The sequence below is a fragment of the Doryrhamphus excisus genome, linkage group LG10 (genome assembly GCF_037039965.1).
Source record: "Doryrhamphus excisus strain RoL-2023G ecotype Guam linkage group LG10, RoL_Dexc_Guam_v1.1, whole genome shotgun sequence".
In the NCBI taxonomy this organism is placed as follows: Eukaryota; Metazoa; Chordata; class Actinopteri; order Syngnathiformes; family Syngnathidae; genus Doryrhamphus; species Doryrhamphus excisus.
Window position 1 is genome coordinate 9,393,829 of NC_136366.1, and position 20,032 is coordinate 9,413,860.

Sequence of the window (20,032 nt, forward strand, 5' to 3'; positions counted from 1 at the left end):
TCGGTCTCGGTGTCACTAGTGTCAACCAGAAAATACATGATATCAGTTCAATCAGCCCACATTTGATTTGATTTGTCACAATTCCAACTTTGTTCCTTTATCAGGCCCTGAGAGATGAACTACGCAGAGAGAAGGATGAAATACAACCTGACCGTCAGGTTGGTGTTTTTTTGAATATACAGTGTCTTTTGTGCATGCACCCTCCTCTCTAAACCTTTCCACCCATGTATGTCTTTCCCTTGCAACTGGCCACATTGAGAGCTTTTATGACAGCCTCTTGCATCATCTTCTTCTGTTTTGTTCTGTTTTCCTCAGAAAATTTGTTAAGTATAGTCTTTGTCATTCAGTAACCTTTGGGAGCTGTACAGCACTAAAGGCAAGATACGTAACATCAGATATGCCAAGTTCATGCAGACCTGCTCTTTATTCTGCTTAACAGTGGCATTAAAACCGGTATATTGAACTATTGCAGTTGTCCACCTTCCATAACAGCACTGCCTAAATGACCTAAATGTGTCTCACTGCGGTGTCAAATCTAACAGCCTATTGCGAAGCATCATGCAGTCTTGCTGGTGAAAGTGGAAAACCTGCTAGTTGAGCCGAGTTCATGGTTGGCCATCAGGCGCTGGCCTTGGATCACAGGTCACAAGTTAAGGCTGGATTAACAGGCTGTCTGGAGACAGTTATTTATGGCCAACCTTATTCACTAAAAAGAAACCTGACTAACTACCAGGTATTTCCTCCACTTTGCTGCAAGCAGACCAAAGTTCCGCTTGTACGGCTGTGGTTTGTCATTGTGAATTGTAGCTGTTTCCATGGGAGTTTTACCAATGGCATCTTCTGGTTTGAGGTGTAATGGGATACCTGACAACACTGATTGTCAGAAGACACCTCTCTTACATGAACTGCCTGGGAGAAAGGACTGCACGGGACAAGGGATCGGTCATTTCAATCTCTACCAGTCCCCTGCAGAGACAGTCGTCTTCCAACCTGATCATTTATATTTAGAGACAGTTTTCCCGAGTTGGTCTGGCATTGGCCATAACAAAGATTACTACAGTAGCCTCACAGGATTTGACCTGATCAAATGCAGTGGATGCGAGTGGAACAGAGGCAGGAGCAGGGATTATTTAAAGCTGAGGGCTTAGAGTGCTCTGTAATCATTCATTCTCCTCCGTGCCTCACAGTGATGCAGTGAGAGAAAATGATAGATCGCTATTCTATGGCTGGCAGGCGGAGGATCTTTAGATCATTGTGCCGTCTGTGTGCCAGGAGAAGGCACTTTGGACTTCTTTTAAGTGGATAAACCTGGCATCTGTCTATCAAAGGGGACATGAAGGATTCCTGTCGCGTGTGCGGTGGTCGTCTGGTTGGCAACCAGTGTCGCTGGATCTTCAGCTCGTCAGGAAAGAGGAAGATACAAATAATCTTGTCCCACGTTCTGGGCTGGGAGTTGACTCGCGATGGTCGTGGAGAGTTCCTCTGTGGGAAATGTGTGTTCCAGCTGGAAAAGGTGGTGCAGTGTGACGTTAACCTCAGCCAGCTCCAGGAAAAGCACAACAGCCAAGTCCAGAAACTGCAAGCGGAGAAAGAACACCTAATGCAGTGCATCGTCCATGTCTACAACAAAAACAACCCCGGTCGGGAAAGGAGTGAGGACGAGAGTGTCCAGCGCTCCAAAACTCCCCTCAGGTCATCTGGCACAGCTAGTTTTGACGACGAGGCTGCATGTCTCCTGCCCTCTGACGCACAATCAGTGAGGGAGAGTGGAGGTGGTCCCCGCATGAGGAGATGTGTGAGTCTGGACAGACTTGTCAGCAAAGGAGTCTTTCCGGGGCGTTCAGGTCTCAGGAAATGGAGGATTGGGTCATCTGTAGGGCTTGATACTTCGGTGAAGAGCTTTGGTTTACGAGGCTCGCGTTGCAGCTCTCAAAGCATGTACCTAGACCTGGTTCACTATAAGGGTGCAATTCCCAGACCTGGATTTAAAGGTCGCTCCACATCCCTGCAGTCGCTCAACAGGGACTTTGCCTCCGACATTGCAGACACGCCACGCAAAAATAAACTCAGAGAAGCCAAGACAAGTGTCACCAGAAAAGCTGCCTCTGATGATGACGGGGGAAAGGCTCAGGCTAAGTTGCTCCTCCAACGCTCCTCACGGCATCCTTCGGTGATCTCTGACCTGACCCAGCTCCTGCGCTGCATCACCAAGCACGGAGTGTCTGTCCCTCCTGGGAGCCGCATTCCTGTCCTACAGAGGCTGAGTGTTGGCCACGTTAACATCTGCAGCAGGCGTGTACGCAGAGAAGCAGAGTGGAAGTCGCTGCATGACCTAACAGAGGAATTTGATGATAAATACACACCTGTCACAGTGGAGGTAGTTCACTACTTCCTTCTGCTTGGGAAGAAAAAACGTTGTACTATTTTTGAGGTTTTGGGCGATGGAGGGATGCTAATCAAAGTTAACTGTGGTGATTGTCTTTCCCCGTTTGTTTCCTGAATTTGCTGAGTAGAGCGAGGTTAATCGTCTGGAGTCCACCAACAAGCTGCTGACTGAAGAGCTCACCCAGGTTAAAAGCACCCATGAGAACCTGACCAAAACACTAGAGGAAGCCCAGAATCAAACAAAGGTATATGAGAACAACATTTTGCATTCGTCGTGTGTTTCTTTGTTTCTTTGTCAATATCTCTAATCATTTGTGTGAACAGACATTGTCTACAAAGTTGGAGGAGAAAGAGAATGAACTCCACACAGAGAAGAACAACAACCTAAAGCAAGCCAAAACCATCCAGGGGTTAACTCAAGTTGTCGGAGAGAAAGAAAAGGAGGTTGGTTCCTCTTTACAATCATCTCTTCTGTATCAATCAATGTCAATTTTCTCTTGTCTTTTGTACCTTTTGTAAGCTTATTATATTGCCAATGCATCGTCGTCCATCTGTGATTGTGCAGATTGCAGAGTTGTGTCATGAGATTGAGGACCGGGATGATGCGCTCGCCAAAGCAAGAGAAACGGCACACAAAGCTCAGATGCAGAAATATCAGGCACGTTGTCGACTTGAGGCCTGATGTCGCCTGATGTTGTAATACTGATGATGTAATACTTTGCGTTTCACCTCCCAGGGAGCAGAGGAACATCAAACTCTCCTGATGGCAAAGCAAAGCGAGTTGGCCCAACTACAGGGGGAGCACCACGCCAAGGTGCTCGAAGCCCAAAAGCTGCAGCGCTCCTTGGACAGAAAGGAGCAGGAATTGGCTGACTTACAGCAGGCCAAGGATCAGCTGGAGGTGGAGCTAGAAGACATGCAACAGCAGAAGAAGAAGGGAGACAAAGCCCTAAACGTAAGACAGCTGGAAAACATTTACATCTTCTTTTCAAACAGATTTCTTGTTCTTATTCAACCATTTGCTTTGTTGTTTCCCCCCACAGGATCTGAACAATCAACTGAAAAAGCTGAGTGGTGAGATGGGGGAGAGGGAAGGTTCACTGGAGCAACAATACCAGGAGCTGTTGGACCAAACCAAAAGAAAGGTGCAGGCCCATGAAGTCACCATCCAGAGGCTCACTTCTACGCTGGCTGATAAAGAGCAGCAACTCCAGGTGACGATGCTGTTCACAAATAATAAAATACAGTACGTATTGGCCTTTTAATGATTGTCTTTGATCATCAGGAGTACATGAACATAGTGAGAGACATTGAGGAAAGCAAGAGCCCAGCAGGAAACAACAGTGTGCTCGCCAAGCTGCGCCAAAGGCTGAAGGAAAAGGAGAAAGCACTCGAGGTGACCATCGCTGTTACATCTTCTCATGTAGGCAATTCTTATTTTCAGCCCTGATGTTTCCAATTTCTGCCGACTCACAGCAAGCGCTGGATGAGAGGTTTGCAGCCATTGAGGAGAAGGACAACGAAATACACCAGCTGCAGCTGTCGCTCCGTGAGAAGGAGAGAGATTTGGAGAGGCTCAGTAACCTGCTTTCGCACAATGAGGAAACCATTAATGTAAGCAATGATTTGCAGGCTCTTGTTGATGATGCATGTTACCACATCATCACAATCATTCTCTCATTCACAATCATCTTTCCTTGCAGAGTTTTGATAGCCTGATTAAGGAGAAGGATGTGGAACTTCAGCATCTTGCAAACACACTGAAGAACCTGCAGAGAGCCAAGCAAGACGTGGAAGACAACCTGAATAGGTCGCTGAGGGAGAAAGACTCCATCATCAGCCAGCTGCAGCTCTCCCTCAGCGGGAAGACTAAAGATTTGGAGGTTAGCTAACAAGCCTGACTGTTGTTGACTTTCCCTGTGCCATCTTGTACTCAAATGCCCATCTCCATCTTTTGCAGGAAATGGCGGAATCCATGTTGAGCCAGTCCCAAAGTCAAGCACGCGACTATGCAGAGCAGATGGGCCAGAGGTTAAAGGTCACAGAGGCTATGCTGGCTGAGGCTGTGAAAGCCAGGGAAAGGCTCATTGCCGACAATGAGGGTGCTGTGGAAGGATTGCTGGCCACCATTAAGAGCAAGGACCAACTCCTCAAGGTCAGCCCTACCCTTCCGAATAACTTTAATCAAATCCACTGTACCTCACTATGTCTCTCAGTCTTTTTCTCTGGTGGTTTGTCCCACAAGGAGTCTGCAGAGCACTACAACCGCATGCTCTCCGAGCGTTCGCAGGAGATTCAGGAACTGAGTAAGCAGCTGTCCGACAGGCAGCAGCAGCTCTTGGCTGCTGAGAAGCAAAGCTCCACGGCGGCCCAGAAGGGCTCTTTGGAAACTGCAGAGCTGCGAGTTGTTCTGGCTGAAAAAGACAGCCTCATTGATGTAAGCCTCTTCCGGATAAACTAGGCACTCTGCTGTGAAATGTGCTTGACTTACTGTAAAAGCCTAAGGAGGCGGAATGAAATTAGAACACCCACAGAAACACTAATCCCTCCTGCCATTCCGATTCCAAATGACTCTTGGGCTCAGGTGGCATTATTTCATTTCTGGTTTAAGGTATTACTTGTTCGTCAGGGTGTTGGTCTTTTTGCAGAGGCTCTTGCAGCGTGGTCCGGAGAGGGACCATTTGATGGTGGAGAGAGACAAAGAGCCGGATCACGTCCTGGAACTCAGACAAACTATCCAGATCATGCAGGAGAAGTTAGAGGAGCGTGAAGGTGACGCCCACCTCGCTGCACATTTTTCTGTAGGTGTTAGCAGCACCTTTTTGAATTGTTACTTTCCTGCGCTGCAGCTGAGCTGTCCAGGAGAAACAGTGATGACAGTGTGGAGAACATTCCACTCTCCAAAAAGACTGTCGTCATCCTGAAGAAAGAGCTGGCACAGAAAACGGAGGCACTCACCAAAGCGCTAAAGAGGGAGAATGAACTGAAGGTCTTATTTTTAGCTCCATTATTTGGACATACTGCTTGTTTTTGTTTTTTTTTCTAATCACTGATACTACTTTCTTTATCCAGATGTCTTTGGCAGAGCTTCAGTCATTGCTGTCTGAGTTGGAGGTCCGCAGTGAAGGTCAGGCCGCCAACATTGAGTCCCTGACTGCCACTCTGGAGACCAAAGATGAGATTATCAATGTAAGGGTTCCTTTTGTTAGATGGAGTGTTGTATTTTGTTCTCCATCTGTCTGAACTGTTCTTTGTCCTCTTTGAGCAGGTTCTCCAGCAGCGTCTCTCTCAAAGAGGGGAGGCACAGGGCGATCACTGCCAGGATAGGGTCATTGGCAGCAGCATGGATCGATCGCCTATTGGACTGCCTCAGCGGGAGAGAACCATGATTGGAGGAGACAGCCAGAAAGAGGTCAACTTAAAATCTAAACCCACTTTTCTTTTTAATGGAATAGAAAAAAACTCCCTTAACGCATGTCATCCTTTTTAGGTTCTGCCCAGCCTTGTTGCATTGCAGCAGGAGCATGAGGCTCTGAACAAGGCTTTGAGGACCGAGCAGCAGCTCTACTCCAGCCTAGTCAGAACCGTGAAAGAGCAGGACAGGTGGGGCAGCCACCTTGGATTTAGCTAAATTGAATACATGAATGAGTTTACTGAAGAAATGAATGCTTTTTGCAGCGCCCAGCGTTTCCATGCTTTGCAGCTGGAGCTGACAGCAGTTCAGCTCCTGAGGCAGCAGCTGGAGGACAGCATCAAGACAAACGAGGAGCTCAGGGACGACCTGGAGCGAGAGCTAGACAGAGCAAAAGCCAGAGAAGGTGCAGTGCAAACGCTTTAGATTCCCACATGATCTCAATCGGGGGGAGGGGCATTTAGGGTTATGTTTAGCAATTAGGTTGCTAGGAGACCTACTAAAGTGAGGTTCTGGTAGGAAGCCCTTTAATGGAGATGAATTCATGACCACATGGGAGACACCCACATATCTTTGTCCAAAATCTTCTCATGTGTTTGCTCGTGCTAACAAGATCACTTCAATTAGATTTTTTTTCATTTAGCATCTGTGCTCCTTCTGTCTGCTATTCATCACCTGCTTGTGCATGCTGTCTCTATCACTCCTTGCATGTAACACTTTTCATTCCCCAAACTGTCTGTCCATTTATTAAAACGTGTGAATAAAGTCTTGTTTGCCCTGTCTTTCAACATCATGTGTGCTTGTTAACTTCCTGTCTGTCTGTGCCTGACGTCACGTCTCTGCGGGTCTTAATCCATCCGATTCAGCCTTCTGCCACGTTAATTAGATCCACTCCTATAAACGTTTTGTTATATAACAAGCCAGAGAAACATACTGAGGGTTAGCGTTAAACAGGACTCTCCTTTCCTAATCTTTTAAGAGTAAGAGCAGGGCACGACCTTGAGACTGAAAGTGTCTCTGTGCACCCAGGTAGTCCCATAAGCCCAAAGTGCTTAGAGTTTACCCACATGTGAGTGTGCTTGTGTGTTTTTTTGTGTGTTTTTGCATGACAATCACTTCCTCGTCAGTCATCACACACAAGTGAGGCAGGTGTAGAAATAGGTCATCTGAATGTAACCTCCATCTGTGCAGCTTTGCTCAATGCATGACATTTTCACATTTATATAGCAACATGAAATACCCTTCAAACGATTGTAAAAAAAAACAAAACTAAATGGAGATATTTCTTTTTTTTTTTTTTACAGAACTGATGTTGGTTTTGCAGCTAAACACTTCTCTTAAACGCTTATGTCAAAAGTAGATTTTTTTTTTAAATGTAGACTTTCCATCTCCACATTCTTACAGTCTTACACTCTTATGTACAGGTCTGAGCGCAGTGGACCCCAAAGAACTGGAGAGTGTGCGGCATCAGCTTGAAGATGCCCAACGCTGGAATGCCTCCCTGCAGGCCCGCTTGGGGGCCATCCAGAACCGTGGAGGTGGAGTGGGCGGGGCAAACGACTGTGGTAGGACCAAGAAAATGCACTTGGTGTTTAAGGTTGGCATGCGACATCATCACAACTCCAATGTTTTTGCCTCAGCTGACACGCTGAGTTTCATCAGCGACCAGACCTCTTATATGAGTATCTGTGTGGGGGAGGGGCAGGATGACTGCTCACCTCAAGAGCTCAAACAGAAGGTGAATTTATTTTTAAAGTTATAATATGACTTGGAAAAAAAACATCTCAAACTTGTGTTTTGTCTGACATTGTGGTCATTAGGTCCTGGAACTGGAGGACTACGTCAGCAGACTTCATATTTTAAACAGCCAGCTGCAGAGCAGACTGGCATCACTAGAGAAGGTCGACCATAATGATGTCTTCAACAAGGAGGCCAGTGGTCGCCCCTGGAACCAGGTTAGAGGGCACAGATACTGAGTTGTTCTCTGCTAAATCTCACAGCATAAGACACCTTATGGCACTGTATGACCACATTTAGTAACGACACAGTCATCATAAAATCCACCTTTTAGGATTTCCTGTCTAACCTTTCAACCTAACTGAACCTCTGCTGTGTCTAACTTATGGTGCTGCATTCTAGAAAACTGGGAATTGTTGAGATTAAACATTGAAAGTCACAGTTCTCATTTGTCAAGTCTGGGAAAATGAGGCAACGCACACAACGCTGTCGACTAATTATACGAGGTGTGAACTCCAGTGCCAATTTTGATGACTTTGGACTCCACTTGATGATATCATCCAAAAATTAGCAACCCGACTTGGACTTTGACATCAATGGCTTTTATTTAATTATATTATTAGGGAATTTCCAGCAAGACAACGCATTTTCTGCCTCACTGAATGCATCCAATCAAATTTATGAGCAAACAACAAGTGTGGGCATTACATACTAAATCGTGAGTGCCACGCCAGCACTTTTTCTGTAAGTCACTGATCTTATTTAAAACAAGAATAAAACGAAAGCAAGGCATTCGTGGTATTTGTTAAATGTAATAGTTTTACATTGTTAAAATGACATGTTATTTATTTTATAAACACGAAACAGTGTTTATGACTTGCAGGCACATTTCGAGCCTATGACTTCGGACTTGAGACTTGCAAAAACACTGACATGCTCCCACCTCTGCTAAATGCATCTTAAAGCATTTTTGATATTAAAACCGATAGTGGAATGTAAAATGAATTTTGACCGTATTGCTTATATAGTATGTCGGCATTAAACTTCCCAGTCGTCTTGAATGCAGCATGTCTTGAATTTGCTATCTTAATATTACTGTATGTGTGATTTCGTGTTGTAGAAAAAAAAGTCCTCTTTACTCTTTCCTCTGTTGTTCCTAACCAGCCCTGTCTCTCTATCTTTGTGTACCCATGAAACGGTCTCTCTTCGCCATGCCACATTAGACACGTCACGCCATCCCGCTGTCGCTTTGCAGTGTTTTTTGGCTTCTGTTCCCTCATTGAGTTTTCTTTTTATCGAGTCACGTATGTCATACTCGCCTCCCATCCCATGACTCTAGCAGCTAGAGGGGACGAGGGACACGCCGCAGTTAGGTCACGCAACGCAGCGGTCTTGTCGAGACAGTTCATGTCAGACGGACATCAAACAGGGGAAGGTGCGTTCAGAAATGACCAGAATTTTGCTTAAAAGGGCTCACCGTAGCTATAATTATATATATATATATTTTTTTTTTTACCTTGTGTAGCCCCTAGGTGATGAGAGTGTGGACAGCGGCCTTGGCCAGAGCAGAGAGCATGCTCACTCTGCCAATGCAGACACTATTGAGACTACCCAAGATGGAGCAACCCTTAAATCCCAGCTGACTGACTGTGACGCTGCATCATTCCTGCACCTAAAGTGGGTCTTTGTTTTGTTTATCCATACCTGGCCTCCACTGAGTATGCACTTGCCTAAACTGTTAACGCATTGCATGTTACAGAGAGGAAGTGGTCAGGCTAACTGCTGCAAATGTGCAACTGCAAGGCCTGCTGAAGGAGCAGAAGTCCACTGAGAGTAAAGAGAAAGAGAGCAGAGACGCTTCAGGGAACAGCAGCGACGGGCAGGTTGAATTAAGACGGAGCAGAGAAAGTTTGCAACCTGCAGTTAAAGTCCAAGCTGAGGTCACCAGGCTGGCAAAGGAAGATGAGAAGATCGCCATTCATGGTGGCACCCCTGTCACCACAGAGGAAGCTAATGATCACAGCAAGATTTCAAAGCACAGGGTAGGTTTTGTATTGTAGTCAGAGTGCTTTGTTTTTATGCGATTTCATGGTCTGTGTTTTAACTTCTCTATTTCACCTTTTAGGCCAGTACAAGATCTCGCCTGCCCGTCCCAGTGAGACAGAGAACAGAAGCTTGGAGCAGCCCAAACTCAGAGAGAGGTTCTGATTGTGTCAGAACAGATGGGCTCCAACATTTTCATGGCGAAGCTGGCCAGCAACTGTTTGCAGACTCCACCACGTCGGCTCAGCAAAGCACCTGCCCCACATCCTCCAACGGCCCCACTTGTGAGAACGGCTGTCCAGCCACACCCACGCTGGATAGCACCCAGGCCAGCTCTGCTCTTTTTACCCAGCTGGAACTCCTTCACCAGGAGTGCCAGGAAAAAGAGTCCTTGATCAGCAAGCTCAGCGAGCAGCTGGCCGATTGGGAGGAGCTTCACGCTCAGCTCCAGGAGAAGGACCGCCTCAATTGCCAGTACTTGGAAGCTTTGCAAGCTGCAGAATCCACCATTGCGTATCTGACTGCCTGTAGTCTGGACAGCCAGGGGGAGTGTGGACCACACGGCAGTACGGGCACAGGCTCCGGTTCTGTGGGATCCGATGCCATCTTCTACAGCAGATGTGTGGCCTTACAGAAAGAACTACAAGAGAAGGACAATCTCAACAACCACCTTACACAACTTTTGAACTTGGCAGAGAAACTCATCGTGTCGTCAGCCAGCCAGGAAAAGCAGTCAGAAATCAGAGATCTGTGTTTAAAGATAGAGGCAGTGAATGCCGCGTCACACAAGGACAGTCAGAGAGCGGTCTCTGGAGGAAGTGAGGGTTCTACGCACGACCTACAACCACATTCACTGTCCTTGCAGGAAGTGCTCTGTGACCAGGGCAGACTGAATGCTTCTCGTAATTCTACACAAATAGCATCAGGATCATTCAAAGAAAAAGAGTTGAGAGATCAGGAAGTGGCACGAGAAAGTTGTCAAATTTTAAATAATGAAATGACCAAAGTTCTTGCAAAATGTCTTAGTTCGACAGAATCTGTCATCGCTTCTCTGGCAGCACACGGTACAAACACCAGCTCCTCGACCGCTGCTGACATACATGAGCATTTGGACAACCTCCAGAAAGCTCTGCAAACGAGACAAGCACTAGAGCACCGGACCCAAACCACTCAACCAAGCAGCGCTGCATCGGCACAACTCCACCCAGAGCTCCATCGCAACCTGCAGCTTCTGTGTAAGGTCCTTACTGATCACTCTCAGAGGATCTGTGAGCTCCAGGCCTCCCTTCAGGAGGAGAGGGCCCATGCAGCCTTGCCGGATGCCAAGGGATTACCGCCTAATGTTCAGGTCCAACTGGAGACTCTCCACAAGGCACTGAGGGAGAAAAAAAAAGCCTACAAAAACTTGGAGGAGAAACTTGCCACAGCCCAATCCGTGGTCACTAAGACACCGTCGCCTCATACCGCATGGAAAGGTAACACACCCGCTGTTGTCGTTTGAACTTGCTTCCTTAGATTAGCCATGATCATCACGTGAAGGACAAAACCGTGAGCTGATCTGATAACTTAACGTAAACATTGCCTCCAAACCCAGCTCTGGAGAAGGATGACAAAGGTGTGCAGGTGGATTGGCAGGACCTGGGTTACGAAACAACAGGCAAGAGTGAGAACGATAGGGAAGAGAGCAGTAGCACAGGTTAGACCTCTTTTGCTGAGTGGATACTAATCTCACACACCTTCGCGTGGACTCTGTAATGGTCTGCATGGGGGGGTGAGCAGAAGCTGCAACATAACTCCCTCCTAACCTCACGGTGTCTTCTTCTGGTTTTAGCGTGGTCTTTCTCCTCTGCACTTTTTAATACCATGCAATGCTGTGCATGGATGGCTCCTTGCATGTTTTGGATGTTTTATCAGCACCCGATAACTTTCACTTTTCCTTCTGTATCTTCTACTTATAAAATATTGTGTCTCTACAAACCTTTTTCTTTGATTCTTCCTGCCCCTTCCTTTTCACATGTCCAGAGCCAGAGGTGGCTGTGAAACCCGGTCTTCTCGAGCAGGCCCACTTTTCTTCAACTGAAAATCTGGACTCCACCTCCAGCACTCCATACCCAAGTTCCCCCACCATGAGCTCGGCCAAGGTAGTCTATAACACATGGCGGCTCTGTGGGAATTCAAATAGCAAACGTAAATTCTGTTGTGTGTTTTCAGGCCAGTCTAAAGAGCCCGCAGGCCTACGAAGACTACAGCCTCTCAGAGGACCCGCTTCAGCTTCAAACGCAGGTGCGAGACCTGAAGGTCCAGCTGGAAAGTCAGACCAAAGTCATCCTCCAAATGCAAAGTCTCCTGCGGAGGAATTCCTGTGACCCTGTGGCCAGCCCCTCTGACCAGTCACTGGATCAGGACGGACCACAAGGCCGCAGCCACGACAGGAGACCCAGTCGGGAGCAGATGCGAGAGAAAGAGGGTGATGGAGAGATGAACAGAGAAGCAGGGAGAAACCAAAGCATGAAGGAGCAGCTGCAGCACACCCGCAGCCGATCTACATCACCTGCCAGGTTTGGCCTTCTCACTTACAGCAGTAAATAGCCCATTCCCTGGAAGTTGGATCTTCCCTCGCCCCTGACCTCAATCTGTCGGTTCCACAGCCTGGACTCGCTGGTGCAGTCACAGGCCAGGGAGCTGTCCCAGCTGAGACAGCAGATCAAGGAGAGCCGCAGGCTGGGTGCCCTGCAGCGGCGGCAGATGGGAGAGCTGAGCAGGGCCTTGCAGGAGATGCTGCAGGCCAGCGAAATGGACTGCTCCATGGGGGAGGTTGTCAAAGGGCAGCTGGACAAGAGTCTGAGCATCCTGGAGCGACTGGACAGAGGTAAACTGCAGAGATGTTGAAAATATGCAGCTAACACGCAGGCTAATCCAAAGATAAGTTTGTTGGAAGAAGGTTCTGACTTACTACGCAGACCAGGCTGATTTTATGGCTTTGCTTTCTGCTCTGTCGGCTAGGAGAGGCTCATCTGCATAATGAAGACATGGCCGCTCTGGAGCTTTCCCGCAGGTACATCAACCTTTCACACTACTGGTAGATATTTGACACCTCTCTGTCCACTGTAGGACATGTATTTGTTGAAGGCTGCAGAGGCCACACGCCACACATAAAGTAACACTGTGCTTGTTTAATCATTGGAGACTTGCAGTGATTCATGATTTTAGACAGAAATACAGTTGTATACATGTATATTAGGAATTAAACATACATCATATAAAATGTCCCATTTAAAAAAAAAAAATTGAATGGTAGCTAAAATAGTTGCTCTTTTTAAAGGATTCTACGTGTGACTGATGGTTTTTAGAGTCACTGCTTGAGCAGTTGCTTTATTTTTTGTGTTTTATGTTTGCCTTATGACCTCCCTTCCTCCTCCTCTTCCCTTTAATTGCCTTCTGACCCCATCTGGGTGTTTGGGTTTGAATGAGGTCTGGCTGTTGACCTACTTTCGTGTGTGTGTGTGTGTGTGTGTTGACAAAACAATTGATGTTGCATCACTGACATGTGGGTCACTGCTGTGTTACGCATCAGGACAACAACAGAATAATCAGTCAGGCATCACCGTCAGGGGATGTTATTGTATCGAGGACATGGCATGTTTTTATTTGTAGTGCGCACGGGCCGACCGACAGCCCCGCTCAAATCCAGCAGGACATCGATAATCTGCGTCAGGAGCTAGAGGGCGAGCGAGAGCGACTGCGGCGTCACGTTGTCTTCTTGCTCCGACACAATGTCATCATGGCCGAACGCGCTAGCGAGCGTTTGGACCTGTGAGTGGGGCATGATGTTTGCTGTGTGGACATAATACCTTGCACTTTGTGTATTGTAGTGCACCGTTAGTAATACACACTATGTAGCAGGGCTGCACAATTTCTAAATGGCGACCATTTTCTTTTCTTCTTTTTCTTTGAGCTGAATCACCAACGCTTTCATTTTACACAAGGATGTTGCACTTTGTATTTGTCATCATTCACATGACGGCCAACCCTTCCTCCTCACTCTCCCTGTCGGCCAGGGAGGATTATGTAGCTCCACTGAGGCTCCGCTGCGAATGGATTCATTAATGGACTTTTGGGGGGGGCTTGTACTTTATATTACACTTGCATGTACTGTGGAGTGATGCCATGTTTTGGGCTTTATGAATCTTTATAATCTTTCAATATATTATTCCTATTATCATTAGTATATACATACGAACTTAATTATTACGTGTGTGTGTGTGTGTTAACACAATCATCCCAGAGAATTGCAATCTCAGTCTAAGCTCAGCTCTAAAATCGTGCAGTCTTACTATGTAGTGTGTGCTTACAAAGTGCATAGCAGGTAGTGTGCACTCGGAAGTGCATACTACCAAGTTGCAACCAGGTATTTCACACTTATCTCTGTTGAGCCACTTCCCTCGAGTGTCTCAGTCAGAAACATTTGCGCTGATGCCTGTGGGCAGTGTCTACAGTCGCTCTACAACATGTTCTCCTAATGTTTGGACTTTATTCTCATAAAATTACAGCCTTTTCAGTATTTTTTTGTTGTTTTTTTTTTACAGTTTATTAAAAAAATTTAATTAATTAAATAATTTTTCCCAACTATTTCAACTCTCTTCTTTCAAATTTTCTCTTGGAATTATTCGTGTAGCATTGTAACGTTTTCCACAACATAATTTTATTTTGTTTTGTTTTTCATGAGATTCTTACTTAAATAAATAAAATAAAAAAATATTGGATTTTTTATGCTACTAAAATCATCTTTCCTGGTAATATTATTACTTTATTCTTGTAAAATTACTGCTGTTTTTTTGCTGCTATTTTCTTGTCAAATTGTATTTTTAGAATGTGTCAAGGGCCACAAATGGCACCCGCGCCACACTTTGGACACACCTGACCAAGAAGCCTGACCAGCCTGGACTTTAGTGTTAACACGGCTGACCTTTCTGCTCCTCTTTTCTCCCCCTCAGGTTGGCCACTGAGCTTCAGGAGAAGAACCGCCTCATTCAGAGCCTGCAGAGTCAGGTCAGAGGTCACAGTCCCAGCAGCCACCACAGCTCCCACTCTGACCTGAACCCCTCGGACAGGACGGTGTCCTCCTGCCGTGGCAGCCCACCCACACAAGGCACGTGATTGTATTTTCTTCTGGATATGAAACAAAGTTTGACGTAAGCATAGTTTCAAGTGGTGGCCGCCCAGCCCAGGCTTTGTCCCAGCACTTCTTTTCCACTCAGGATCATTGTGGTGCGACGAGGCGTCAGGTTTCCACCCCCCACTTAGACTTGCATTATTCAGTGACTCCTATCCGCTTCTGTCAGAGGAGAGAAACTTGTACCTTGCTGGGCACGGACGCTCGGACGCTTCCTCATTGACTGTTGCATTCACGTGCAGATCAGTGGCGTGCCACAGATGCTTCTGGCCTGGTAGGGGGAGGAGCCAAGGAGGGCGTGGGCGGCGAGCAGGAAACGGGAAGCAGACTGCTGGGGCTGCAGAGGGAGAACGAACGCTTGCAGGAGCAGCTGAGGAGCAGCGAGCAGCTCAACGCCACCCTGCGTAGCGAACTGGAGCTGCACCACTCCATCATGGCCCACCAACAGGACCAGGAGCTGCACGAGGAGGCGGACTCACAAACAAAATCTTCGGCACAAGTGAGCGCCATCAATGCAGGTAGGAACGTAGAAGAGAGGCTGAGGTTACATTTTATTTAGCAAACTGGTCAGCCTCAATCTAACGCCTTGTCCAATCAGACCTGCTGTCAGAACATCTGCAGGAGATTCGAGCGTTAAGACAGCGTCTGGAGGAGAGCATCTCCACCAACGACCGCCTGAGGGAGCAGCTTGAGAAGAAGCTCGCCGAGGTGGAGAAAGACCCAGGTGACCCCCCTCTCTCTGGATCACGGATGCCCGTGCTTAACCTCTTTGCTCATTGATGATCATGTGCGTGCGAACAGCAGCCACTAACATCTTCATCCATGGGAACGAGGAGCAACAGCAGCTGGTCAACGAGGTGCGCTTCCTTTGGGGTCAGAACCAAGCGCTGAAGGAGCAGCTCCACCTGGAGTGTAAAGGTAACCTTCACAACACACGTTTGGCCTCTTGTAGACGTGCACGCCACAGCCACGCCATTTCTTCTTCCAGACAAGCAGAAGGAGAGCGAGAGGCTGCAGGGAAACCTGGCGAGACGCACTGCCAAATTGGAGCAGAGCAGGAAGGAGTGTGAGGTCTTCAAGCAGGAGAACCAGAGGCTCCAGGATCAGCTGGAGCTCAGCGGCCGAGAGAATGTGCACCTGCAGGAGTCTCTGCACGCGAGCCAGGAGCTGCTGAGCAGGTATGATCTCGACATCTCCATGATGCTCCTCATTAGTGCAGCTCCTGTGAGTGACCTGTTGCCTAAATAACACAGTGAAGCCAGCCTGAAACATGAAACGGAGAGGCTAGTTTAGCATTTCACTACTCCTTTCCTTCGGTTAGTTCCTTTCATTTTTATAGTAGCAAGCACATGACCAACGTGTCTTCTCGTCCAGCCTGCAGGGCCAGCTGAAGCTCCACAGACAGCAGCTGAGCGACTCGCAACACCTCCTGCAGTCACTGCGTGTGGAGGTGCAGGTCCACGAGAAGATCAAGAGCGACGCAACACGTAAGTAACGACAACATAGTAACATGATGAATGGCGTTCACACATCAATGTCGACAAAGGCTAGTACAGCTTTTATACTAGTAAACTCTGAGTTTAGTAGCGTGTATACTACTATGGACATACTATGTAGTATTAGATTAGTATAGGCTGAAAAGGAAAGCTATGTTAGCGCGAGTAAACTATAACAAAGTGACAATATAGTTGCGTATTATGTATCTATTCTACATCTAAATGACAAAGCAAAAGAATTGTCCAAGAACCTGTGAAATAAGGTGATCCAACTGTATGAAACAGGAAAAGGATATGAAAAGATATCCAAGCATACTAACCCCTTACGTTTTTTTCAAAAATCAACACCCTCAAACTTTGACATTTATGCCATTTTGGGGCTCTTCTGGGCCCCCTTTTGAGTGTGTGTGATGTTTCCGTTGGTTTTTTGACCAGAAAAGTGCATTTTCAGCAAGTTGAAAAAAACGACATACTAACCCCTTACGTTTTTTTCAAAAATCAACACCCTCAAACTTTGACATTTTATGCCATTATTGGGCTCTTCTGGGCCCCCTGTTGAGTGTGTGTGAGGTTTCCGCTGTTTTTTTGACCAGAAAAGTGCATTTTCAGCAAGTTGAAAAAAATTGAAAAAAACGACATACTAACCCCTTACGTTTTTTCCAAAAATCAACACCCTCAAACTTTGACATTTTATGCCATTTTGGGGCTCTTCTGGGCCCCCTGTTGAGTGTGTGTGAGGTTTCTGCTGTTTTTTTGACCAGAAAAGGGCATTTTCAGCAAGTTGAAAAAAACAACATACTTACGTTTTTTTCAAAAATCACAAAATTTAAAACTGGCATTTTATTCCCTTTTTGGGTGCTTCTGGGGCCCCTGTTGAGTGTGTGTCAGGTTTCCGCTGTTTTTTTGACCAGAAAAGTGCATTTTCAGCAAGTTGAAAAAATTGAAAAAAACGACATACTAACCCCTTACGTTTTTTTCAAAAATCAACACCCTCAAACTTTGACATTTTATGCCATTTTGGGGCTCTTCTGGGCCCCCTGTTGAGTGTGTGTGAGGTTTCCGTTGTTTTTTTGACCAGAAAAGTGCATTTTCAGCAAGTTGAAAAAATTGAAAAAAACGACATACTAACCCCTTACGTTTTTTTCAAAAATCAACACCCTCAAACTTTGACATTTTATGCCATTTTGGGGCTCTTCTGGGCCCCCTGTTGAGTGTGTGTGAGGTTTCCGCTATTTTTTTGACCAGAAAAGTGCATTTTCAGCAAGTTGAAGAAATTGAAAAAAACGACATACTAACCCCTTACGTTTTTTTCAAAAATCAACACCCTCAAACTTTGACATTTTATGCCATTTTGGGGCTCTTCTGGGGCCCCTGTTGAGTGTGTGTGAGGTTTCTGCTGTTTTTTTGACCAGAAAAGTGCATTTTCAGCAAGTTGAAAAAATTGAAAAAAACGACATACCCTTGTTTTTTTTCAAAAATCAACACCCTCAAACTTTGACATTTTATGCCATTTTGGGGCTCTTCTGGGCCCCCTGTTGAGTGTGTGTGAGGTTTCCGCTGTTTTTTTTGACCAGAAAAGTGCATTTTCAGCAAGTTGAAAAAATTGAAAAAAACAACATACTAACCCCTTACGTTTTTTTCAAAAATCACAAAATTTAAAACTGGCATTTTATTCCCTTTTTGGGTGCTTCTGGGGCCCCTGTTGAGTGTGTGTGAGGTTTCCGCTGTTTTTTTGACCAGAAAAGTGCATTTTCAGCAAGTTGAAAAAATTGAAAAAAACGACATACTAACCCCTTACGTTTTTTTCAAAAATCAACACCCTCAAACTTTGACATTTTATGCCATTTTGGGGCTCTTCTGGGCCCCCTGTTGAGTGTGTGTGAGGTTTCCGCTGTTTTTTTTACCAGAAAAGTGCATTTTCAGCAAGTTGAAAAAATTGAAAAAAACGACATACTAACCCCTTACGTTTTTTTCCAAAAATCACAAAATTTAAAACTGGCATTTTATTCCCTTTTTGGGTGCTTCTGGGGCCCCTGTTGAGTGTGTGTGAGGTTTCTGCTGTTTTTTTGACCAGAAAAGTGCATTTTCAGCAAGTTGAAAAAATTGAAAAAAACGACATACTAACCCCTTACGTTTTTTTCAAAAATCAACACCCTCAAACTTTGACATTTTATGCCATTTTGGGGCTCTTCTGGGCCCCCTGTTGAGTGTGTGTGAGGTTTCCGCTGTTTTTTTGACCAGAAAAGTGCATTTTCAGCAAGTTGAAAAAATTGAAAAAAACGACATACTAACCCCTTACGTTTTTTCCAAAAATCACAAAATTTAAAACTGGCATTTTATTCCCTTTTTGGGTGCTTCTGGGGCCCCTGTTGAGTGTGTGTGAGGTTTCCGCTGTTTTTTTGACCAGAAAAGTGCATTTTCAGCAAGTTGAAAAAATTGAAAAAAACGACATACTAACCCCTTACGTTTTTTTTTCAAAAATCAACACCCTCAAACTTTGACATTTTATGCCATTTTGGGGCTCTTCTGGGCCCCCTGTTGAGTGTGTGTGAGGTTTCCGCTGTTTTTTTGACCAGAAAAGTGCATTTTCAGCAAGTTGAAAAAATTGAAAAAAACGACATACTAACCCCTTACGTTTTTTCAAAAATCACAAAATTTAAAACTGGCATTTTATTCCCTTTTTGGGTGCTTCTGGGGCCCCTGTTGAGTGTGTGTGAGGTTTCCGCTGTTTTTTTGACCAGAAAAGTGCATTTTCAGCAAGTTGAAAAAATTGAAAAAAACGACATACCCTTATGTTTTTTTTCAAAAATCAACACCCTCAAACTTTGACATTTTATGCCATTTTGGGGCTCTTCTGGGCCCCCTGTTGTGTGTGTGAGGTTTCCGCTGTTTTTTTGACCAGAAAAGTGCATTTTCAGCAAGTTGAAAAAATTGAAAAAAACGACATACTAACCCCTTACGTTTTTTTCAAAAATCAACACCCTCAAACTTTGACATTTTATGCCATTTTGGGGCTCTTTTGGGCCCCCTGTTGAGTGTGTGTGAGGTTTCCGCTGTTTTTTTGACCAGAAAAGTGCATTTTCAGCAAGTTGAAAAAAACGACATACTAACCCCTTACGTTTTTTTCAAAAATCACAAAATTTAAAACTGGCATTTTATTCCCTTTTTGGGTGCTTCTGGGGCCCCTGTTGAGTGTGTGTGAGGTTTCCGCTGTTTTTTTGACCAGAAAAGTGCATTTTCAGCAAGTTGAAAAATTGAAAAAAACGACATACTAACCCTTTACGTTTTTTTCAAAAATCAACACCCTCAAACTTTGACATTTTATGCCATTTTGGGGCTCTTCTGGGCCCCCTTTTGAGTGTGTGTGATGTTTCCGTTGGTTTTTTGACCAGAAAAGTGCATTTTCAGCAAGTTGAAAAAAACGACATACTAACCCCTTACGTTTTTTTCAAAAATCAACACCCTCAAACTTTGACATTTTATGCCATTATTGGGCTCTTCTGGGCCCCCTGTTGAGTGTGTGTGAGGTTTCCGCTGTTTTTTTGACCAGAAAAGTGCATTTTCAGCAAGTTGAAAAAAATTGAAAAAAACGACATACTAACCCCTTACGTTTTTTCCAAAAATCAACACCCTCAAACTTTGACATTTTATGCCATTTTGGGGCTCTTCTGGGCCCCCTGTTGAGTGTGTGTGAGGTTTCTGCTGTTTTTTTGACCAGAAAAGGGCATTTTCAGCAAGTTGAAAAAAACAACATACTTACGTTTTTTTCAAAAATCACAAAATTTA

At 45.5% G+C, this 20,032-nt stretch overlaps 1 protein-coding gene across 8 annotated transcripts in view; it reads left to right on the top strand.

Moving 5' to 3' along the window:
• Positions 1 to 1,315: 1,315 nt before the first annotated feature.
• The window catches only part of cdk5rap2 (CDK5 regulatory subunit associated protein 2), a 36,752-nt gene continuing 18,035 nt past the window's right edge, over positions 1,316 to 20,032 (top strand). For 3 of the 8 annotated variants that reach the window (XM_058049838.2, XM_078794007.1, XM_078794008.1), the window contains exons 1-31: positions 3,100 to 3,340; positions 3,429 to 3,599; positions 3,671 to 3,781; positions 3,862 to 3,999; positions 4,089 to 4,268; positions 4,346 to 4,540; positions 4,631 to 4,822; positions 5,034 to 5,157; positions 5,235 to 5,374; positions 5,458 to 5,574; positions 5,654 to 5,797; positions 5,876 to 5,988; positions 6,064 to 6,203; positions 7,222 to 7,362; positions 7,438 to 7,535; positions 7,618 to 7,752; positions 8,874 to 8,969; positions 9,060 to 9,211; positions 9,294 to 9,576; positions 9,660 to 11,052; positions 11,172 to 11,273; positions 11,600 to 11,718; positions 11,789 to 12,135; positions 12,226 to 12,446; positions 12,581 to 12,632; positions 14,572 to 14,726; positions 14,993 to 15,268; positions 15,349 to 15,474; positions 15,552 to 15,668; positions 15,739 to 15,928; positions 16,125 to 16,237. In XM_058049838.2, coding sequence (XP_057905821.2) covers positions 3,149 to 3,340; positions 3,429 to 3,599; positions 3,671 to 3,781; positions 3,862 to 3,999; positions 4,089 to 4,268; positions 4,346 to 4,540; positions 4,631 to 4,822; positions 5,034 to 5,157; positions 5,235 to 5,374; positions 5,458 to 5,574; positions 5,654 to 5,797; positions 5,876 to 5,988; positions 6,064 to 6,203; positions 7,222 to 7,362; positions 7,438 to 7,535; positions 7,618 to 7,752; positions 8,874 to 8,969; positions 9,060 to 9,211; positions 9,294 to 9,576; positions 9,660 to 11,052; positions 11,172 to 11,273; positions 11,600 to 11,718; positions 11,789 to 12,135; positions 12,226 to 12,446; positions 12,581 to 12,632; positions 14,572 to 14,726; positions 14,993 to 15,268; positions 15,349 to 15,474; positions 15,552 to 15,668; positions 15,739 to 15,928; positions 16,125 to 16,237 — 6,073 coding nt within the window. In that variant the 5' untranslated portion in view covers positions 3,100 to 3,148. Of the gene's footprint in view, positions 2,378 to 2,513; positions 2,631 to 2,709; positions 2,830 to 2,950; positions 3,044 to 3,099; positions 3,341 to 3,428; positions 3,600 to 3,670; positions 3,782 to 3,861; positions 4,000 to 4,088; positions 4,269 to 4,345; positions 4,541 to 4,630; positions 4,823 to 5,033; positions 5,158 to 5,234; positions 5,375 to 5,457; positions 5,575 to 5,653; positions 5,798 to 5,875; positions 5,989 to 6,063; positions 6,204 to 7,221; positions 7,363 to 7,437; positions 7,536 to 7,617; positions 7,753 to 8,873; positions 8,970 to 9,059; positions 9,212 to 9,293; positions 9,577 to 9,659; positions 11,053 to 11,171; positions 11,274 to 11,599; positions 11,719 to 11,788; positions 12,136 to 12,225; positions 12,447 to 12,580; positions 12,633 to 14,571; positions 14,727 to 14,992; positions 15,269 to 15,348; positions 15,475 to 15,551; positions 15,669 to 15,738; positions 15,929 to 16,124; positions 16,238 to 20,032 lie in introns of those variants that run through there. The other 5 variants (XM_058049805.2, XM_058049814.2, XM_058049829.2 and 2 more) reach the window with 5 other exon arrangements.